The 15618-nt window shown below is 42.5% G+C and overlaps 1 protein-coding gene across 1 annotated transcript in view; it reads right to left on the bottom strand.

The window, feature by feature from the left end:
* LOC112129411 (ATP-binding cassette sub-family A member 17-like) overlaps positions 1-15618 on the bottom strand; it is a 111919-nt gene that overhangs the window by 56942 nt on the left and 39359 nt on the right. The window contains 1 exon segment of the mRNA XM_063717818.1: positions 7655-7828. Within this exon segment, the coding sequence (XP_063573888.1) occupies positions 7655-7828 (174 nt within the window).

The following is a 15618-nucleotide window of genomic DNA, read 5'->3' as shown; positions in this document are numbered from 1 at the left end:
ACTGTTCTTTGTTTTTTTTTTTCCTTTTTTTCTGCCTTTTCTTGCATTAATGGAGAATTTTTTGGATTTCATTTTATCTCTTCTATTGACTTATTATTCAAACTTTAAAAAAATTTAGTGTAGGACAGGCATGGTGCCTCATGCCTGTAATCCCAGCCCTTTGGGTGACCGAAGCAGGCGGACCATGAGGTCAGGAGATCAAGACCATCCTGGCCAACATGGTGAAACCTCGTCTCTACTAAAAATACAAAAATCAGCTGGGCATGGTGGTGCACGCTTGTAATCCCAGCTACTCGGGAGGCTGAGGCGGGAGAATCGCTTGAGCTCCAGAGGCAGAGGTTGCAGTGAGCAGAGATTGTGCCACCACACTCCAGCCTGGGCAACAGAGCAAGACTCCATCTCAAAAAATAAAAATAAAAATAAAAAAATTTGGTGTTGCTTTAAGGTTTAAAATACACACCTTTAATTAGTCAGAGTCTATCTTAAAATAATATTTAGACTCCTTCATGTATAGCGTAAGGACTTCACAACAATACATTCCCAATTCTTACCTCCCAAACTTTATGCTATGATTGTCAGACATTTTACTTTTACATAAGCTATAAACACAATTCATTGCTACCATTTTTGCTTTAGACAGGTCTCTTTTAAAGCAAAAGAAAAAAGAAATTGTTTTCCATTTTCAGTGCTCTTAATTTGTTTGTGTAGATCCAAGTTTCTGTCTGGTCTGATTCTTTTTGCCTGAAGAGCTCATGTTTCCTAGCACTTAATTCTCTCAGTTTTTGCTTATGTGAGAGAGTCTTTATTTCTCTATAATTTTCGAGGTATTTTCACTGGGTGTAGAATTCTGAGTTGACAAGGTTTTTCTTTCAGCACTTTAAAGACGTCACTTCATTTTCTTCCAGTTTTGTTTCTTTCAGCACTTTATGTATTTATTTATTGTTTATTTCTTAATTTTTTTGAGATAGAGTCTTGCTCTGTCACCCAGGCTGGAGTGCAATGGTGTAGTCTCAGCTCACTGCAACCTCCACCTCCCAGGTTCAAGCGATTCTCCTGCCTCAGCCTCCTGAGTAGCTGAGATTACAAGCAAACACCACCACGCCCAACTAATTTTTGTATTTTTAGTAGAGACGGGGTTTCACCATGTTGGCCAGGCTGGTCTCCAACTCCTGACCTCAGCCTCCCAAAGCGTTGGGATTACAGGTGTGAGCCACTGCACCCAGCCTCTTTTATATATTTAATTGGCCATGTGGATATTGTTTTCCCACTTTGCCCACTCAAGTCTTTTCGCTTTTTTTTGTTTTGTTTTGTTTTTTGAGACAGGGTCTCACTCTGTCACCCAGGTTGGAGTGCAGTGATGCAGTCTCGGTTCACTGCAGCCTCTGCCTCTGAGGCTCAAGCAATCCTCCCATCTCAGCCTCCCAAGTAGCTGGGACCACAGGCACGCACCACCTTGCCTGGCTATTATTTTGCATTTTTAGTGGAGACGGAGTCTTGCCATGTTGCCCAGGCTGGCCTTAAACTTCTAAGCTCAAGCAGTCTGTCCGCCTTCGCCTCCCAAAGTGCTGTGATTACAGGTGTGAGCCACTGAACCCAGCCTTTTTGCCCATTTTTTAAACCACAAGATCAGATTTCTAATGGATCTATATGAGATCTTTAAATATTCTGAATATAAGACTTTTGTCAGTTCAATGTTTTGCCAGTATCTTCTCCCACTCTAGCTTGTCTTTTCCTTCTCTTTGTGAAATCTTAATTTTATTATCAAATTTTTCACTCTTTTCCTTTATGATTATTTTTGTGTCTTGTTTAAGCAATCCTTCCTACTTCAAGGACTTGAGTATATTCTTCTATATCATCTCCAAAAAGCTTCATAGTTTTTTGAAATTAGAATTGACTTCTGTATGGTGTGAATTAGGAGTCCAATTTCATTTTTCTCCATAAAGTTATGCAATGGCCACAGGACCATTTATTGAATCCCCATTGCTCTGTAGTATCATCTCTAACATGTAACAATGCACTTGTCTGGCCTTTTTTTTTTTCTATTCCTTTATACCTCTATATAAATTTTAGTATCAAATCAAGTTCCATTAAAAAATAAACCGCTAAAGTCTGGATTGAATAGAGAAGTTAGACATTTCTTCTTTTCACAGCATATCTAATTATGTTTCAGAGCAGGGAGCTGCTGAAAGGAATTTGGCAAACTTGCCCTGGCCCTACATCTGTTTGATCTTGTTTGTTCTGAATCAAGTATGACAATCCTGTTCCCTGATTTCTGTTTCCTTTGGAGTAGAGATGGCCATGTGACATAATTCCTCTCCATTCCCTATTCCCCACCTTCTTTTTGACTCAACTAATCTATTGGTTATTACATTTTCTCTCCATTAGTTTGAAAGTTATGCACTATGTCTAACCTGTTGATGGTTGGCTTACGGTAACGAATTATACCATGTATACTTTACTTAGCAAAGTCTAAAGTTAATCAGTATCTTTACTATCCTCCCAGAAAGTATTTATTCCCTTTTGATTTCTGACTTTATCCCCTCAAAAACCCCTCTTGTGTATTTTAATTCTACCTCTTTAAAAAAAAAACCCAAAGACATCTTTATTATTATCATTATTATTTTATACAGTCAAGGTAAAATACCACCATTTTCAGGCTCCCACTATTGATCCTTTTTTTTTTTTGAGATGAAGTTACACTCTTGTTGCCCAGGCTGGAGTGCAATGGCGCAATCTCGGCTCACTGCCACCTCCGCCTCCCAGGTTCAAGTGATTCTCCTGTCTCAGCCTCCCGAGTAGCTGGGATTACAGGCGCCCACCACCATGCCCAGCTAATTTTTGTATCTTTTTAGTAGAGACAGGGTTTCACCATGTTGGTCAGGCTGGTCTCAAACTCCTGACCTCAGGTGATCCATCCACCTCGGCCTCCCAAAGTGCTGGGATTACAGGCGTGAGCCACTGCGCCCGGCCACTATTGCTACTTTGAAAAACAATTTGTCATTTTTTCTTGGGCTACTTTTAAGATGTTTTTGCAACGTCTGGTGTGCTCAGTTTTACATGCATATGCCTAGTGTAAATTTCTTTTCATTAAGCTTGTTTGAGATTTGCTGGGCTTCCTGAAATCTAGTTTTGGAACAGATTTGGCCTACCTCTTTCAACACATTCCCTGTGCCCCATTCTCTTTCTCTTTCTACTGGAGCTCTGATTAAGTACATGTGAGTACTTCCTATTCTTTTCTGAATGTCTCTTTCAAACTCTCTTCCATACTTTATATCTTTTTAATAATCTGTGCCACCTTCTAGATTATTTCTTCTAACTTATTTCTAATTTACTAATTCTCTTTTCAGCTGTTTCAGATCTACTGTTAACCTATCCACTAAGTCTTAAATCTGGTTATTGCATCTTGCATTTCTAGAAGTATTTATTATTTCCACCTTTTTCACTTTCTAGGTCACTTTTAATAGTTCCTATTCCTGTTCCTCTAGATATTTTTCAAGCTTGCCTTTCTAAAAAGCTTATAAGCATTGTTATAATCTCTGTTCCGATAATTTAAAAAATTGAGGCCTTTGTGAATCTGTTTCTACTTTATTCTGTTTCTGTTGGTTCTCATTATGGTAGTTTATTTCCTCATGCCTTTAATTATTTTTTACTGTGTTGCTTACTGACCTTTTAAAACTATTTGTGAGGATTTATCATGGTATAGGATGAAAATGTCTTCCTCCAGAAAGGATGCAGTTGCTTCTGCCAGGTACCTAGTTGGGTGCTCTATCATTCCAGGACAATCTTAGTTCACTGCTTAAAGTTACCTGGCCTACTCCTGCAATATGAACCTGGACTGCAATACCTCCAAAGAACTAGCTTGTAACAATTTCTCAGGGGAAATTTTTTCTTTGTTTTTCTTTCATGATATGGTCAGGGCCATGACAACCTTCCCTGAGGTCCTCTAGGTTAGGAAGAGATGGTATATGGATATGGAGATGTATTTCCATGATTCTGTTGGGAGTGCTATGGCAGAGGGCTTTTAGCTGCCAGCCCCTTTGGGATGTCTCAGTTGCACAGCTGCCAAGCCCTAAGTCATGTCCTTTCTTGGGTGGCTGATATCCAGTGACTGATGCAGGTGTAAAGGCCTGGTCATTTCAACCCAATGCAGGACACAGGTGAGCCATTTTAGCTCTATAACTAACTCCTCAGGGCTGTCAAGACCACACTGCAGCTCAACTTTTCCCTCTACATATCTTTCTTCTTCCCCTTCCCTTATTCTTCTCCACAGGTGTTATCCGAAGGGCACTCCCTAATAAACATTTGCATAGTCTACATCACAAAGAACCTAACCTGTGACAATTGGATTTATTTCTGGGTTATATTTATCCTCATGGTGTGGCAGCCCTTTGTGTTCCAGATTAATGTGGAGAGGGTCTCCTAGTATGCTCTCCACCTGGGCTAAATCCTGGGCCTTGATGTCTGATTCCCTTGCCCTGAAAGGCCATCTAAAGGGAAGCCCCAAGTTTTCCTTTTAGTGAGTGACCTCTGAGCAAAACTGGCTTGAGTGTTCTGTTCACCTTTTAGAGTTACCAGTTTGCCTGAGGTTTTGGCCTGGTGGTTCTTTACTATCTTGTGTTACCTCTTTGATTCTCTTGAGGGATGCTTTTAAGGAACTAAACATTTATCCCATATTTTAAATTATTTTCAATAGGTATGATGATCTGAGTAATCTAGACACAAGATAACTCTCGTAATAGCTCTTGAGAAAGCACTCACAGCTTCTCATTCTCAGTAGTCTTGACTTCCTGCCAGAAGGCTGAAGGGTTCATTCATTCATTTAACAAATACATATTGAGTGTCTACAATCTACCAGACCCTAGTCTAGACATTGCGGATACAGAGTGGTAAACAAAATAGACAAGATCCCTGATCTCACAGTTTACTGTCACTCTTCCCTACCGCTCTGTTTTCCATATGAAGGGATTTTTCTCTAAACCTACTGGCCTTTTGCCCCACAGGTTACTCTCCCTACAAAAGTGTAATATCTTGTTGGCAAGCAACCAGGTCCACATTTGCCAGGTAGGTCTAGCTAATTTGCCAAAAGGCCTCAACCAGAGGAATGGTGAAATTTCATTTCTTTCTTTGTCTTTCCATTCTAGAACAATGAAAAGCAGATAAATGGGTAGGCATCTCTGGTCTGCTGGCCTAAATTTTGTCTCAGATTAATTGTTCCAAGGTAGAAACTGGCAGGCAAGGAGTCCATCTGGCTCTCATGCTAGGCTACATCATCCACATTAGTCTTTATGGGTTATAAAAAGGATACGTTGGCATTCATATGATGATATCTTTGTTTTATTTCTCAATTGGTTCAGAAATTCAGGAGGGAAGAAGGGTGCTATTTATTGAATCTCAAAAACTAAAAACAGTATAGCAGGCTGGGTACAGTGGCTCATACCTGCAATCCCAGCACTTTGGAAGGCCGAGGCAGGTGGATCACTTGAGGTCAGGAGTTCAAGACCACCCTGGTCAACATGATGAAACCCCATCTCTACCAAAAAATACAAAAGTTAGCTGGGCGTGGTGGTGCATGCCTGTAGTCCCAGCTACTCAGGAGGCTGAAGCAGGAGAATTGCTTGAACCTGGGAGGTGGAGGTTGCAGTGAGCCGAGATCGCGCCACTGTACTCCAGCCTGCATGAAAGAGCGAGACTCCATTTCAAAAATAAATAAATAAATAAATAACAACAGCATAGCAAATAATTAATAAATTAATCAATAAATGAGATCCTTGAGGGACAAACCCAGCTGCTCTCCAAACAAGCAGATCCTGATTATAAGAAGAGGCCAGAATACTCCTGCCGTATAACCAGAGTGAGCCCACTAACCCCCAACTGAGAGCTCTGAAACATTTTGTATATAGTGATTTTTGCTCAAGATTACAACTGAAAGCTCTGCCCTGGACTTACTGAGATAATTTACAAAGGACTCTCATCAGTTCACTCACTAATTATAAGGTCTGCTGTTGATTTGAGCAGATAGCTCAGATGCATAGAAAAATCCAATCCAGTGAAGTTATGAGGATTCTAAATAAGAAATAGTGTCCTTGGACTTCTGTTTCATTAATCATACCCCTAGAGATTTCTTCCTGCTCGTGATCATATGCACCTGCGTTCCTTCAGCTATAACAGGAGACACAGCATTTGTGGGCCACCCTGTGCCTTTCAGGAGGGACACTGATCACAAGCTCGACAAGGGCAGGGTGATTTCAAACCAAGAGAACCCTAGCATGGGAGCAAATCTAAGCGTTCATTCATCACAACCTCTCACCTAAATTCTTTCAACTTTCAACAGATAGGCCCCACAAATTACTCACTAACTTATAAGGAATCAGAGATACCATTTTAAATCTATTTTTTCCTATGAGCACTTGTAAATTGTGGTTTCACCATTGCTTTGTTAAAGGAAACCACTTGCTTTCAATAAATTCTGGCCAACTTAACATCCTTTATTATATTTTAGGCAGCTTTAAGCCCAGGGCCCATTTGGACCATCCCAACTTAAAGAATTCATTAGTAGGTGATGCCTCTAACCAGGTCACTGGGGATATCCCAACCATAGGAAGGTGATCCACTAACTAGATCCAATTTAAAACTCCTATTCCTGCTATCTGCTGCTAAATGAAGCTGTAACATTTGGAACCAGGATTCTGGTGAGAATAGCTAACACTGAGTAATGAAGGCGCTTGCTAGAGTGTTCACAGTATATCATCTTAGTGTACCACTGAAGTGGAAATAGTAACAACTAAAACCCCACAGGGATCAGTGGGTCCTACAATTTGATTGATATTTGGGCTGTAATCTTTTGCAACGAATTGTAGGTGTTCTGAGGAATTCTTCAAACTTGAAAAACATAAGACAAATGAAAACTTGGGACTGCACTCAAACTGTGGAAGTTATAAGGGAGCTAGAACACCTCTCACGGAAGGTACCCTAGGCCAACCTGTGAAAGAAGATACCCCAGGCCAGGGATGGTGGCTCACACCTGTAGTCCCAGCACTTTGGGAGGCCGAGGCAGAAGGGCTGCTTGAGCCCAGGAGTTCGAGCGAGACCAGACTGGGCAACATAATAAAACCCTGTCTCTATAAAAAAAAATTTTTTTTTAATGAGCTCCCACTTGTGGTCCCAGCCACTTGGGAGGGTGAAGTGGGAGGATTGCTTGAGTCCCAGAGTTCAAGGCTGCAGTGAACTATGATTATGCCACTGCACTTCAGCCTGGGTGACAGAGTGAGACTGTCTCAAAGAAAAAAAAAAAGAGACTCCAAAGGCTATGATATATGTAAAAAATATGACATGATTTGCAAAGTTCTAAAATATTATCTCAAATGCTAATCATAAATCAATATTTTATACCTATATAATTATATAGGTATATAATTTCCTAATTCTTTAATATGCTTTAGTTTTTCTCCCCAATTACAAAGTAAGCTGCCTGGAGTGAACCATATTCTACTTTTCTTTAGTGCCCCACACAATACTCACCACCGTCGTGAGTATATTCTAAATGCTCAGAGCACTGACTGGAACATGCCAGTTACGTTTATTTGGAAACAAAGTTCAGTCTTGATGGGGCAAAGCATCAAGGCAGCTTAGAGAGTTTGGGAAAGATAAGGCTCACCTTTTGCCTCAAACATAGTGATGAATCGGACTCCCAGTGCCATGGCAACATTTGAGAAGAGGCAACAGGCAATCTTTTGGAAGTAGCTTCTCTGGATGTAGCTGAACATGAGGTATGGGTATGGGAGGTAGGTGAAGGAGAAGATGATGTCTCCTACAGCAGTTCCAGCATGGGCTGCAAATTCAGAAGAAAGAAATGGAGAAAGTTTCATCAAAGAACTATCTATGCACAAAGAAATACAGCCCAGACTGTTTTTCCCTGCCGTGGCAAGGCAAGTATCTCTGCATGTGTCTAGGCATTTCAGAAGGGAAGCAATCTTTTCAGAAATTTTGTTAGAAACCTTTTATAGTTGCACTCTCACTAATGAAGAATGAAAAACATTTGCAGCACTTAAAAAAAAATGAGTGAATCCTTACATAAGGGCACAAATATCTAACTGCCTAAAACTTCCTCTCTCTAAAACTGTATTAGTGTCTCCTACAATAAAAATCCTCTTCAAAGATGAGTAGTGGTAAGCACCACCTGGCACTATGGTAACCACTTTAAAGATGTAGTCTTTTTTTTTTTTTTTTTTTTTTTTTTTTGAGACAGAGTCTCGCTCTGTCACCCAGGCCGAAGTGCAGTGGCGTGATCTCCACTCACTGCAAGCTCCGCCTCCCGGGTTCACGCCATTCTCCTGCCTCAGCCTCCCGAGGAGCTGGGACTACAGGCACCTGCCACCATGCTCAGCTAATTTTTTGTATTTTTAGTAGAGACGGGGTTTCACCATGTTGGCCAGGATGGTCTTGATCTCCTGACCTTATGGTCTGCCCGCCTTGGCCTCCCAAAGTGCTGGGATTACAGGCATGAGCCACCACTCCTGGCCTAAAGATGTAATCTTATTTAATCTTTGTAACCTCCCTATTTTGCAGAGGAGGAAACTGATATATGTAAATAAATGCTACATGATCTTAGCCACATTAAATAAATTTGCTCAGTGTCATGGAGCTAGTAAATTATGGTCATGGATTCAAGGTTTCCCAGGCTCTAAACACAGTGGCTCCAGATCTGGAGATAAGGCTAATCTAACCAAAGCCTGGGAGCCGAACTCAAGTTAAATGCAACATTTGACTTGTAAGAAGTTAAGTGAATAAGGATTTAAAACGGAGTTTTATATGTAAAAGGAAGAGTTAAAATTAAGGCACGAGGCAGCCCTTGGCTGAATCTGGTCACATGAACTAGTAGCTGATCATCTATAACTTCTCCAAATCCCAGTTTCTTCTTTTGTAAAAGGTGGTAATAATTGCTAACTTAACATTTACTAAGCTCTTACAATATGGCAACTACTGTTCTCAGCATTTCATGTGCAATGTCACATTTAGCCCTCACAACTAAGCACATAACTTTTATTTTCACAATTTCAAAGAAGGGGAAATGGATGCATAGATTCTAGTGACCTGCTCAAGCTCAGGGTCCACACTAAGATGCAAGCAGCATTCAGAAGCCAGAGCAAGACCTTTTGACCTCAGCGAGAAAAGGGCAAAGGCCACTGTCCATTTGAGGAGTCAGAAAAGGTTTGAAATAACTGTCTGAGAGAGATGTGGAACAAACAGATGAGGGAATGTGGTTGGATTGCAAGTCAGCGCTTAGGGCCTTCATTTGAGAATTGGGGATCTAAATGAAAAGACCAGTCAGTAGCACAATGGTGAGTTTTTCTCCAGCCAAGTTTTTTTTTTTTTTTTTGAGATGGAGTCTTGCTGTCGCCTAGGCTGGAATGCAGTGGCTCCATCTCAGCTCACCACAGCCTCCACCTCTGGGATTCAAGTGATTCTCCTGCCTCAGCCTCCTGGGTAGCTAGGATTACAGGCACCTGCCACCATGCCTGGCTAATTTTTGTATTTTTAGAAGAGCCAGGGTTTCACCATGTTGACCAGGCTGGTCTCAAACTCCTGACTTCAGGTGATCTGCTCACCTCGGCCTCCCAAAGTGCTGGGATTACAGGCATGAGCCACTGCACCTGGCCTTTCCAGCCAAGTTCTGCTGCTCAGATGCGGGTGCAGAGTAGGCAGGGAGCAGGGTTTCACCAGGGTTGAGACTTTGTGGTGAAAGTTCCATGGATGGCTGATGGGTGTAAGTTAAAGGAGTTATAGCAATGGATCATGGGATCTGAGCTGGGTAAAGTAAACAAGTAAAGCAAGTTACAGGAGTCACCGACAGTGAGAATATGGAAGGGCCAATGGATCAGAGATCTTAATGAGGGTCATACAATTACTGGATGGGACAGGTACAAGAGAAATGGTGCTACCAAGAAAGGCTGTGGAATTCAAGAATGGGATATTGGGAACTGAGATTCTGAAGGTTCAGTTACTGGTAAGACCAAGGTTTAGGGGATGGCCATGGGAAGCATGGGATTACTACCATGGAGTGGAGGAAAACATTGGAATGACCAGGTGTGAAAGGTAACAAGTTGAGCCACTGAAAATGGTCACAGCAGTAGTTAGAGGAGCCAGCCACTAAAATTCTTTGATGAATGAGAAGTAATCAGGAAAAATAGGTGACTTTCAACAAAAGGTGGCACTTAGTCTGATGACACACACTTCAAAGAAGCTGAGATTTTTAGGCAAAAAGGGAGGGGAAATGATCTGGAAGTAGCAATCAGGAGGAGTACACCTTCCTAACCTCAGTCCTCGTGGTGGTGCAGAAGTGTAATGGGTAGTTTCCCTAGCAATCTTCAGTGATGATCAATGAGGCATTTTATTGTATTATATAAAGCATGAGTTTTTACATATTAACATTTTACATGTATCAATCCATTGCAATTATTACTTTTTTTGATGCTCAAAATATCCTATCCTAGTTGAGCGATACATCTTCAGGTTAACTCTTTTATCCATCAGACATTATCCCAAGGAAGCAAGAGCTTCCTTGCCATGGTAAAAAATGCCCAATGTTTATGTCATACATTTGCTATCTCGAATCAGCTATTTCTCTAAGAGGCTTTGGTTTCTTTTAAAGATATTCAGAGACTGGCAGGGCGTGGTGGCTCACGCCTGTAATCCCAGCACTTTGGGAGGCCGAGGTGGGTGGATCACGAGGTCAGGAGATTGAGACCATCCTGGCTAACACGGTGAAACCCCATCTCTACAAAAAATACAAAAAATTAGCCGAGCGTGGTGGCGGATGCTTGTAGTCCCAGCTACTCAGGAGGCTGACGCAGGAGAATGGCGTGAACCTGGCAGGCGGGGCTTGCAGTGAGCCGAGATCGTGCCACTGCACTCCAGCCTGGGTGACAGAGCGAGACTCTGTCTCAAAAAAAAAAAAAAAAAGAAGATACTCAGAGACCACAGTCTGGAGACTAGGTGCCTACTGCTGTTGGGTTGTCATTGCTTCCAGGTCTTTACAATGGACATGGTAAGGAAATACATTAAAACATCTTATTTATTTATTTATTTGAGACGAAGTCTCGCTCTGTCGCTCAGGCTGGAGTGCAGTGGCGCGATCTCAGCTCACTGCAAGCTCCACCTCCCGGGTTCACGCCATTCTCCCGCCTCAGCCTCCAGAGTAGCTGGGACTACAGGCGCCCGCCACCACGCCCGGCTAATTTCTTGTATTTTTAGTAGATATGGGGTTTCACCATTCACAAGATGGTCTCGATCTCCTGACCTTGTGATTCGCCGGCCTCGGCCTCCCAAAGTGCTGGGATTACAGGCGTGAGCTACTGCGCCCAGCCAGCATTAATACATCTTAAAAAAAAAAAAAAAAAGAGTTTATACTGATAATTCTAGTTAAGGTTTATGATTATAGGGTTTTACCTTAACTTCTTTGGTGTTTCATTTGTATCTCTTTTCTTCTTTCTTTCTTTCTTGCTTTCTATTTTTTTTCTGAGACAGTGTCTCACTCTGTCACCCAGGCTGAAGTGTGGAGTACAGAGGCAGGATCTCGGCTTATTGCAGCCTTGACCTCCCAGGCTCAAGTGATCCTCCAACCTCAGCCTCCCAAGTAGCTGGGATTACAGGCACCTGCCACCATGTCCAGCTAATCTTTGTATTTTTTGTAGAGATGGGGTCTTGCCATGTTGCTCAGGTTGGTCTCAAACTCCTGGCTTCAAGTGATCAGCTCACCTCGGCCTCCCAAAGTGCTGGGATTACAAGCCTAATTCTTTTTGTGTGTAGGAATAAGCCCTCCAACTTGAAAATATTCATTTATTGGCTTTTAATTTTTAGAAATTGCTTTTACAATTTCCTTTTGTATTTAAAAAATTCCAATGGTTTATATGGTATGAAAGGAAAAATAAAGGTTTCCAGAGATGTCCACATCCTACTCCCTGAAATCTGTAAATATATTCCTTTACATAAGAAAATGGGCTCTGCAGATGTGATTAAATCAAGAATTCCGAGATGGGGAGATTAGTCTAGATTATCTGGATGGGCTCAATGTAGTCACAAGAGTCCTTAGAAGAAGAAGGCAGAAGTGAGAAATGGACATAAGATAGAAGCACAGGTCAGAGAGAGAGAGATTCGAAAGTGATCTGCTGCTGGCCTTGAAGATGGAGGAAGGGGCCATGAGCCAAGGAATGCAGGTGTCTTCTACAAGCTGAAAAACGGAAAGGATTCATTCTCCCCTACTGTCTCCAGAAAGAACACAGCCCAGCAAGGTGAAGACACGTTGATTTTAGCCCAGCAAAATGCATTTCAGATCTTGGCTATAAGACAGTAGATGTATGTTGTTTTAAGCCACTAAGCATGTAACTGATTGTTACAGCAGCAATAGGAAACTGACATACAAGGTTTAAAAGGCAACTGTATAGTAATTAACATCTTAAACTTATAACAACTAAATCTGAATAATACCAACTTGGTTTCAACGCATACAAACACTCTGCTCATATACATCTCTGCCCCTCCCTTTCTATTGTTATTGTGACAGATTGTATCTTTATACATTGTGTGTCCATTAACATAGACATCCACATTAATACATATGCACTTGCCTTTTAAATCATATAGAAAAAAAAGGAAGTGTTATGGACCAAAAGTACAATAATACTGGCTTTAGTTACCTTTAACAGAGGCGTTTATTTCTTCTAATGGCTTAGGGTTACATCTAATGTCTTTTTATTTCAGCCTGAAGGACTCCCTTTAGCATTTCTTGTAGGGCAGGACTACTGGTAGTGAACTCCCTCAGCTTTTAGCTAGGAATATATTAATTTCTAGATAGTTTTGCTGGATATAAGTTCTTGATTGCAGGGGTTTTTTTCCTTTAAAAGTTTAAAATATGGCCGGGCACGGTGGCTCACGCCTGTAATCCCAGCACTTTGGGAGGCCAAAGCGGGTGGATCACGAGGTCAGGAGATCGAGACTCATCCTGGCTAACACGGTGAAACCCCATCTCTACTAAAAATACAAAAAATTAGCCAGGCGTGGTGGCGGGCGCCTGTAGTCCCAGCTCCTCGGGAGGCTGAGGCAGGAGAATGGCGTGAACCTGGGAGGCGGAGCTTGCAGTGAGCCGAGATCGCACCACTGCACTCCAGCCTGGACAAAAGAGCAAGACTCCATCTCAAAAAAAAAAAAAAAAAGTTTAAAATATGTCATACCACTGTCGTCTGAATCCCATGGTTTCTGTAGAGAAATCAGCTGTTAATTTTATTGAGGATCTCTTGTATGTGAAAAGTTTCTTCTCTCTTGCTGCTGTCTTTTTTTTTTTTTTTTGAGATGGAGTCTCACTCTGTCACCAGGTTGGAGTGCAGTGGCATGATCTCGGCTCACTGCAACCTCTGCCTCCTGGGTTCAAGTGATTCTCCTGCCTCAGCCTCCCAAGTAGCTGGGACTACAGGCACATGCCACCACACCCGGCTAATGTTTGCATTTTTAGTAGAGATGGAGTTTCACCATGTTGGCCAGGATGGTCTCGATCTCTTGACCTGGTGATCTGTCCACCTCGGCCTCCCAAAATGCTGGGATTACAGGCGTGAGCCACCGCACCTGGCCTCTTGCTGCTTTCAAAATTCTGTCTTTAGATTTTGACAATTTCACTATATTTCTTGTTGTAGATTTCTGAGTTATCTTGCCTGGAGTTCCTTGTGCTTTGGGGGTTTGTAAATTCATATCTTTGATCAAATTTGCAGAGCTTTCAGCCATTATTTCTTCAATTTTTTTTCCTGCCTCTTTTCTCTCTCTCTTCTCCTTTGGGGCTCCTATGACATATAGGTTGGTATGCCTAATAGTGTCCCACAGGTCCCTCAGGCTCTTTCCAACAAAGAAAGCCCAGGACCAGAAGGCGTCACTGGTGAATTCCACCAAACATTTAAAGACAAATTAACCACTTTGGAAAGCCGAGGTGGGTGGATCATGAGGTCAGGAGTTCAAGGCCAGCCTGGCCAACGTGGTGAAACCCCACCTCTACTAAAAATACAAAAATTAGCCGGGCATGGTGGCGTGCATCTGTAATCCCAGCTACTTGGGAAGCTGAGGCAGGAGAATTGCTCGAACCCAGGAGGCAGAGGTTGCAGTGAGCTGAGATAGCACCATTGCACTCCAGCCTGGGCAACAAGAGCAAGACTCAGACTCGGCCCAGTGCGGTTGCTCACACCTGTAATCCCAGCACTTTGGGAGGCCGAGGCAGGCAGATCACGAGGTCAGGAGATGAAGACCATCCTGGCTAACATGGTGAAACCCCGCCTCTACTAAAAATACAAAAAATTAGCTGGGCATGGTGGCGGGCGCCTGTAGTCCCAGCTCCTCAGGAGGCTGAGGCAGGAGAATGCCGTAAGTAAACCTGGGAGGTGACAAATTAACACCAATCTTTCTCAAACTCTAGCTTTAAAGATCAATGGAATATAACAGAAATAAATCTTTACATGTATAATCAGTTGTTTCCTGGAAGGGTCAAGACTATTCAATGGGGAAAAGGACAGTGAGTCCTTTTTTTTTTTTTTTTCTGAGACAGAGTCTCACTCTGTCGCCCAGGCTTCAGTGCAGTGGCGTGATCTCGGCTCACTGCAACCTCTGCCTCCCAGGTTAAAGCGATTCTTCTGCCTCAGCCTCCTGAGTAGCTGGGATTACAGGTGCCCGCCACCATGCCTGGCTAATTTTTGCATTTTTACTAGAAACGGGGTTGCACCATGTTAGTCAGGCTGGTCTCAAACTCCTGACCTTGTGATCCACCCGCCTCAGCATCCCAAAGTGCTGGGATTACAGGTGTGAGCCACTATGCCCAGCCGTCTTTTCACTTTCTTGATGATGTCCTTTGATACACAAAAGTTTTAAATTTTGATGAAGTCCAATTTATTTTTTTCTTTTATTGCTCCTGTTTTTAATGTTAAATCTAAGAATTTATGGCCAAATATGAGGTCATGAACTTTACCCCTGTTTCTTTACTTTGAGTTACATGGAGTGAAGTAAAAGTTCAACTTCATTCTTTTCTTCTTTTTAGAGACGGAGTCTCACACTGTCACCCAGGTTGGAGTACAGTGGCACGATCTCAGCTCACTGCAACCTCCGCCTCCTGGGTTCAAGCGATTGTCGTACCTCAGCCTCCCGAGTAGCTGGGATTACAGGTGCCCGCCACCATGCCTGGCTAATTTTTTTTTTTTTGTATTTTTAGTAGAGACGTGGTTTCACCATGTTGGCCAAGCTGGTCTCGAACTCCTGACCTCAGGTGATCCGCCTGCCTCAACTTCCCAAAGTGCTGGGATTACAGGCGTGAGCCATCATGCCCGGCCCAACTTCATTTTTTTATGAATGGTTATCCAAGTTTCCCAGCACCAGTTGTTGAAGAGACTATTCTTACCTTCGTAGAACGGTCATGACATCCCTGTCAAAAGTCAGTTGTGCCAGGTGTGGCACGTGCCTGTATTCTGGCTCAGAATTGTAATCCTAGCACTTTGGGAGGTGAAGGTGGGAGGAGCGCTTGAGCTGAGGAGTTTGAGACCAGCCTGGGTAACACAGGGAGACCCCATCTCTAGAAAAAGATTAAAAAGTCTGGGC

The sequence above is a fragment of the Pongo abelii genome, chromosome 18 (genome assembly GCF_028885655.2).
Source record: "Pongo abelii isolate AG06213 chromosome 18, NHGRI_mPonAbe1-v2.0_pri, whole genome shotgun sequence".
NCBI lineage: Eukaryota > Metazoa > Chordata > Mammalia > Primates > Hominidae > Pongo > Pongo abelii.
Note: the sequence above shows the minus strand (reverse complement) of the source record. Positions and strands in the feature narration are given on the sequence as shown.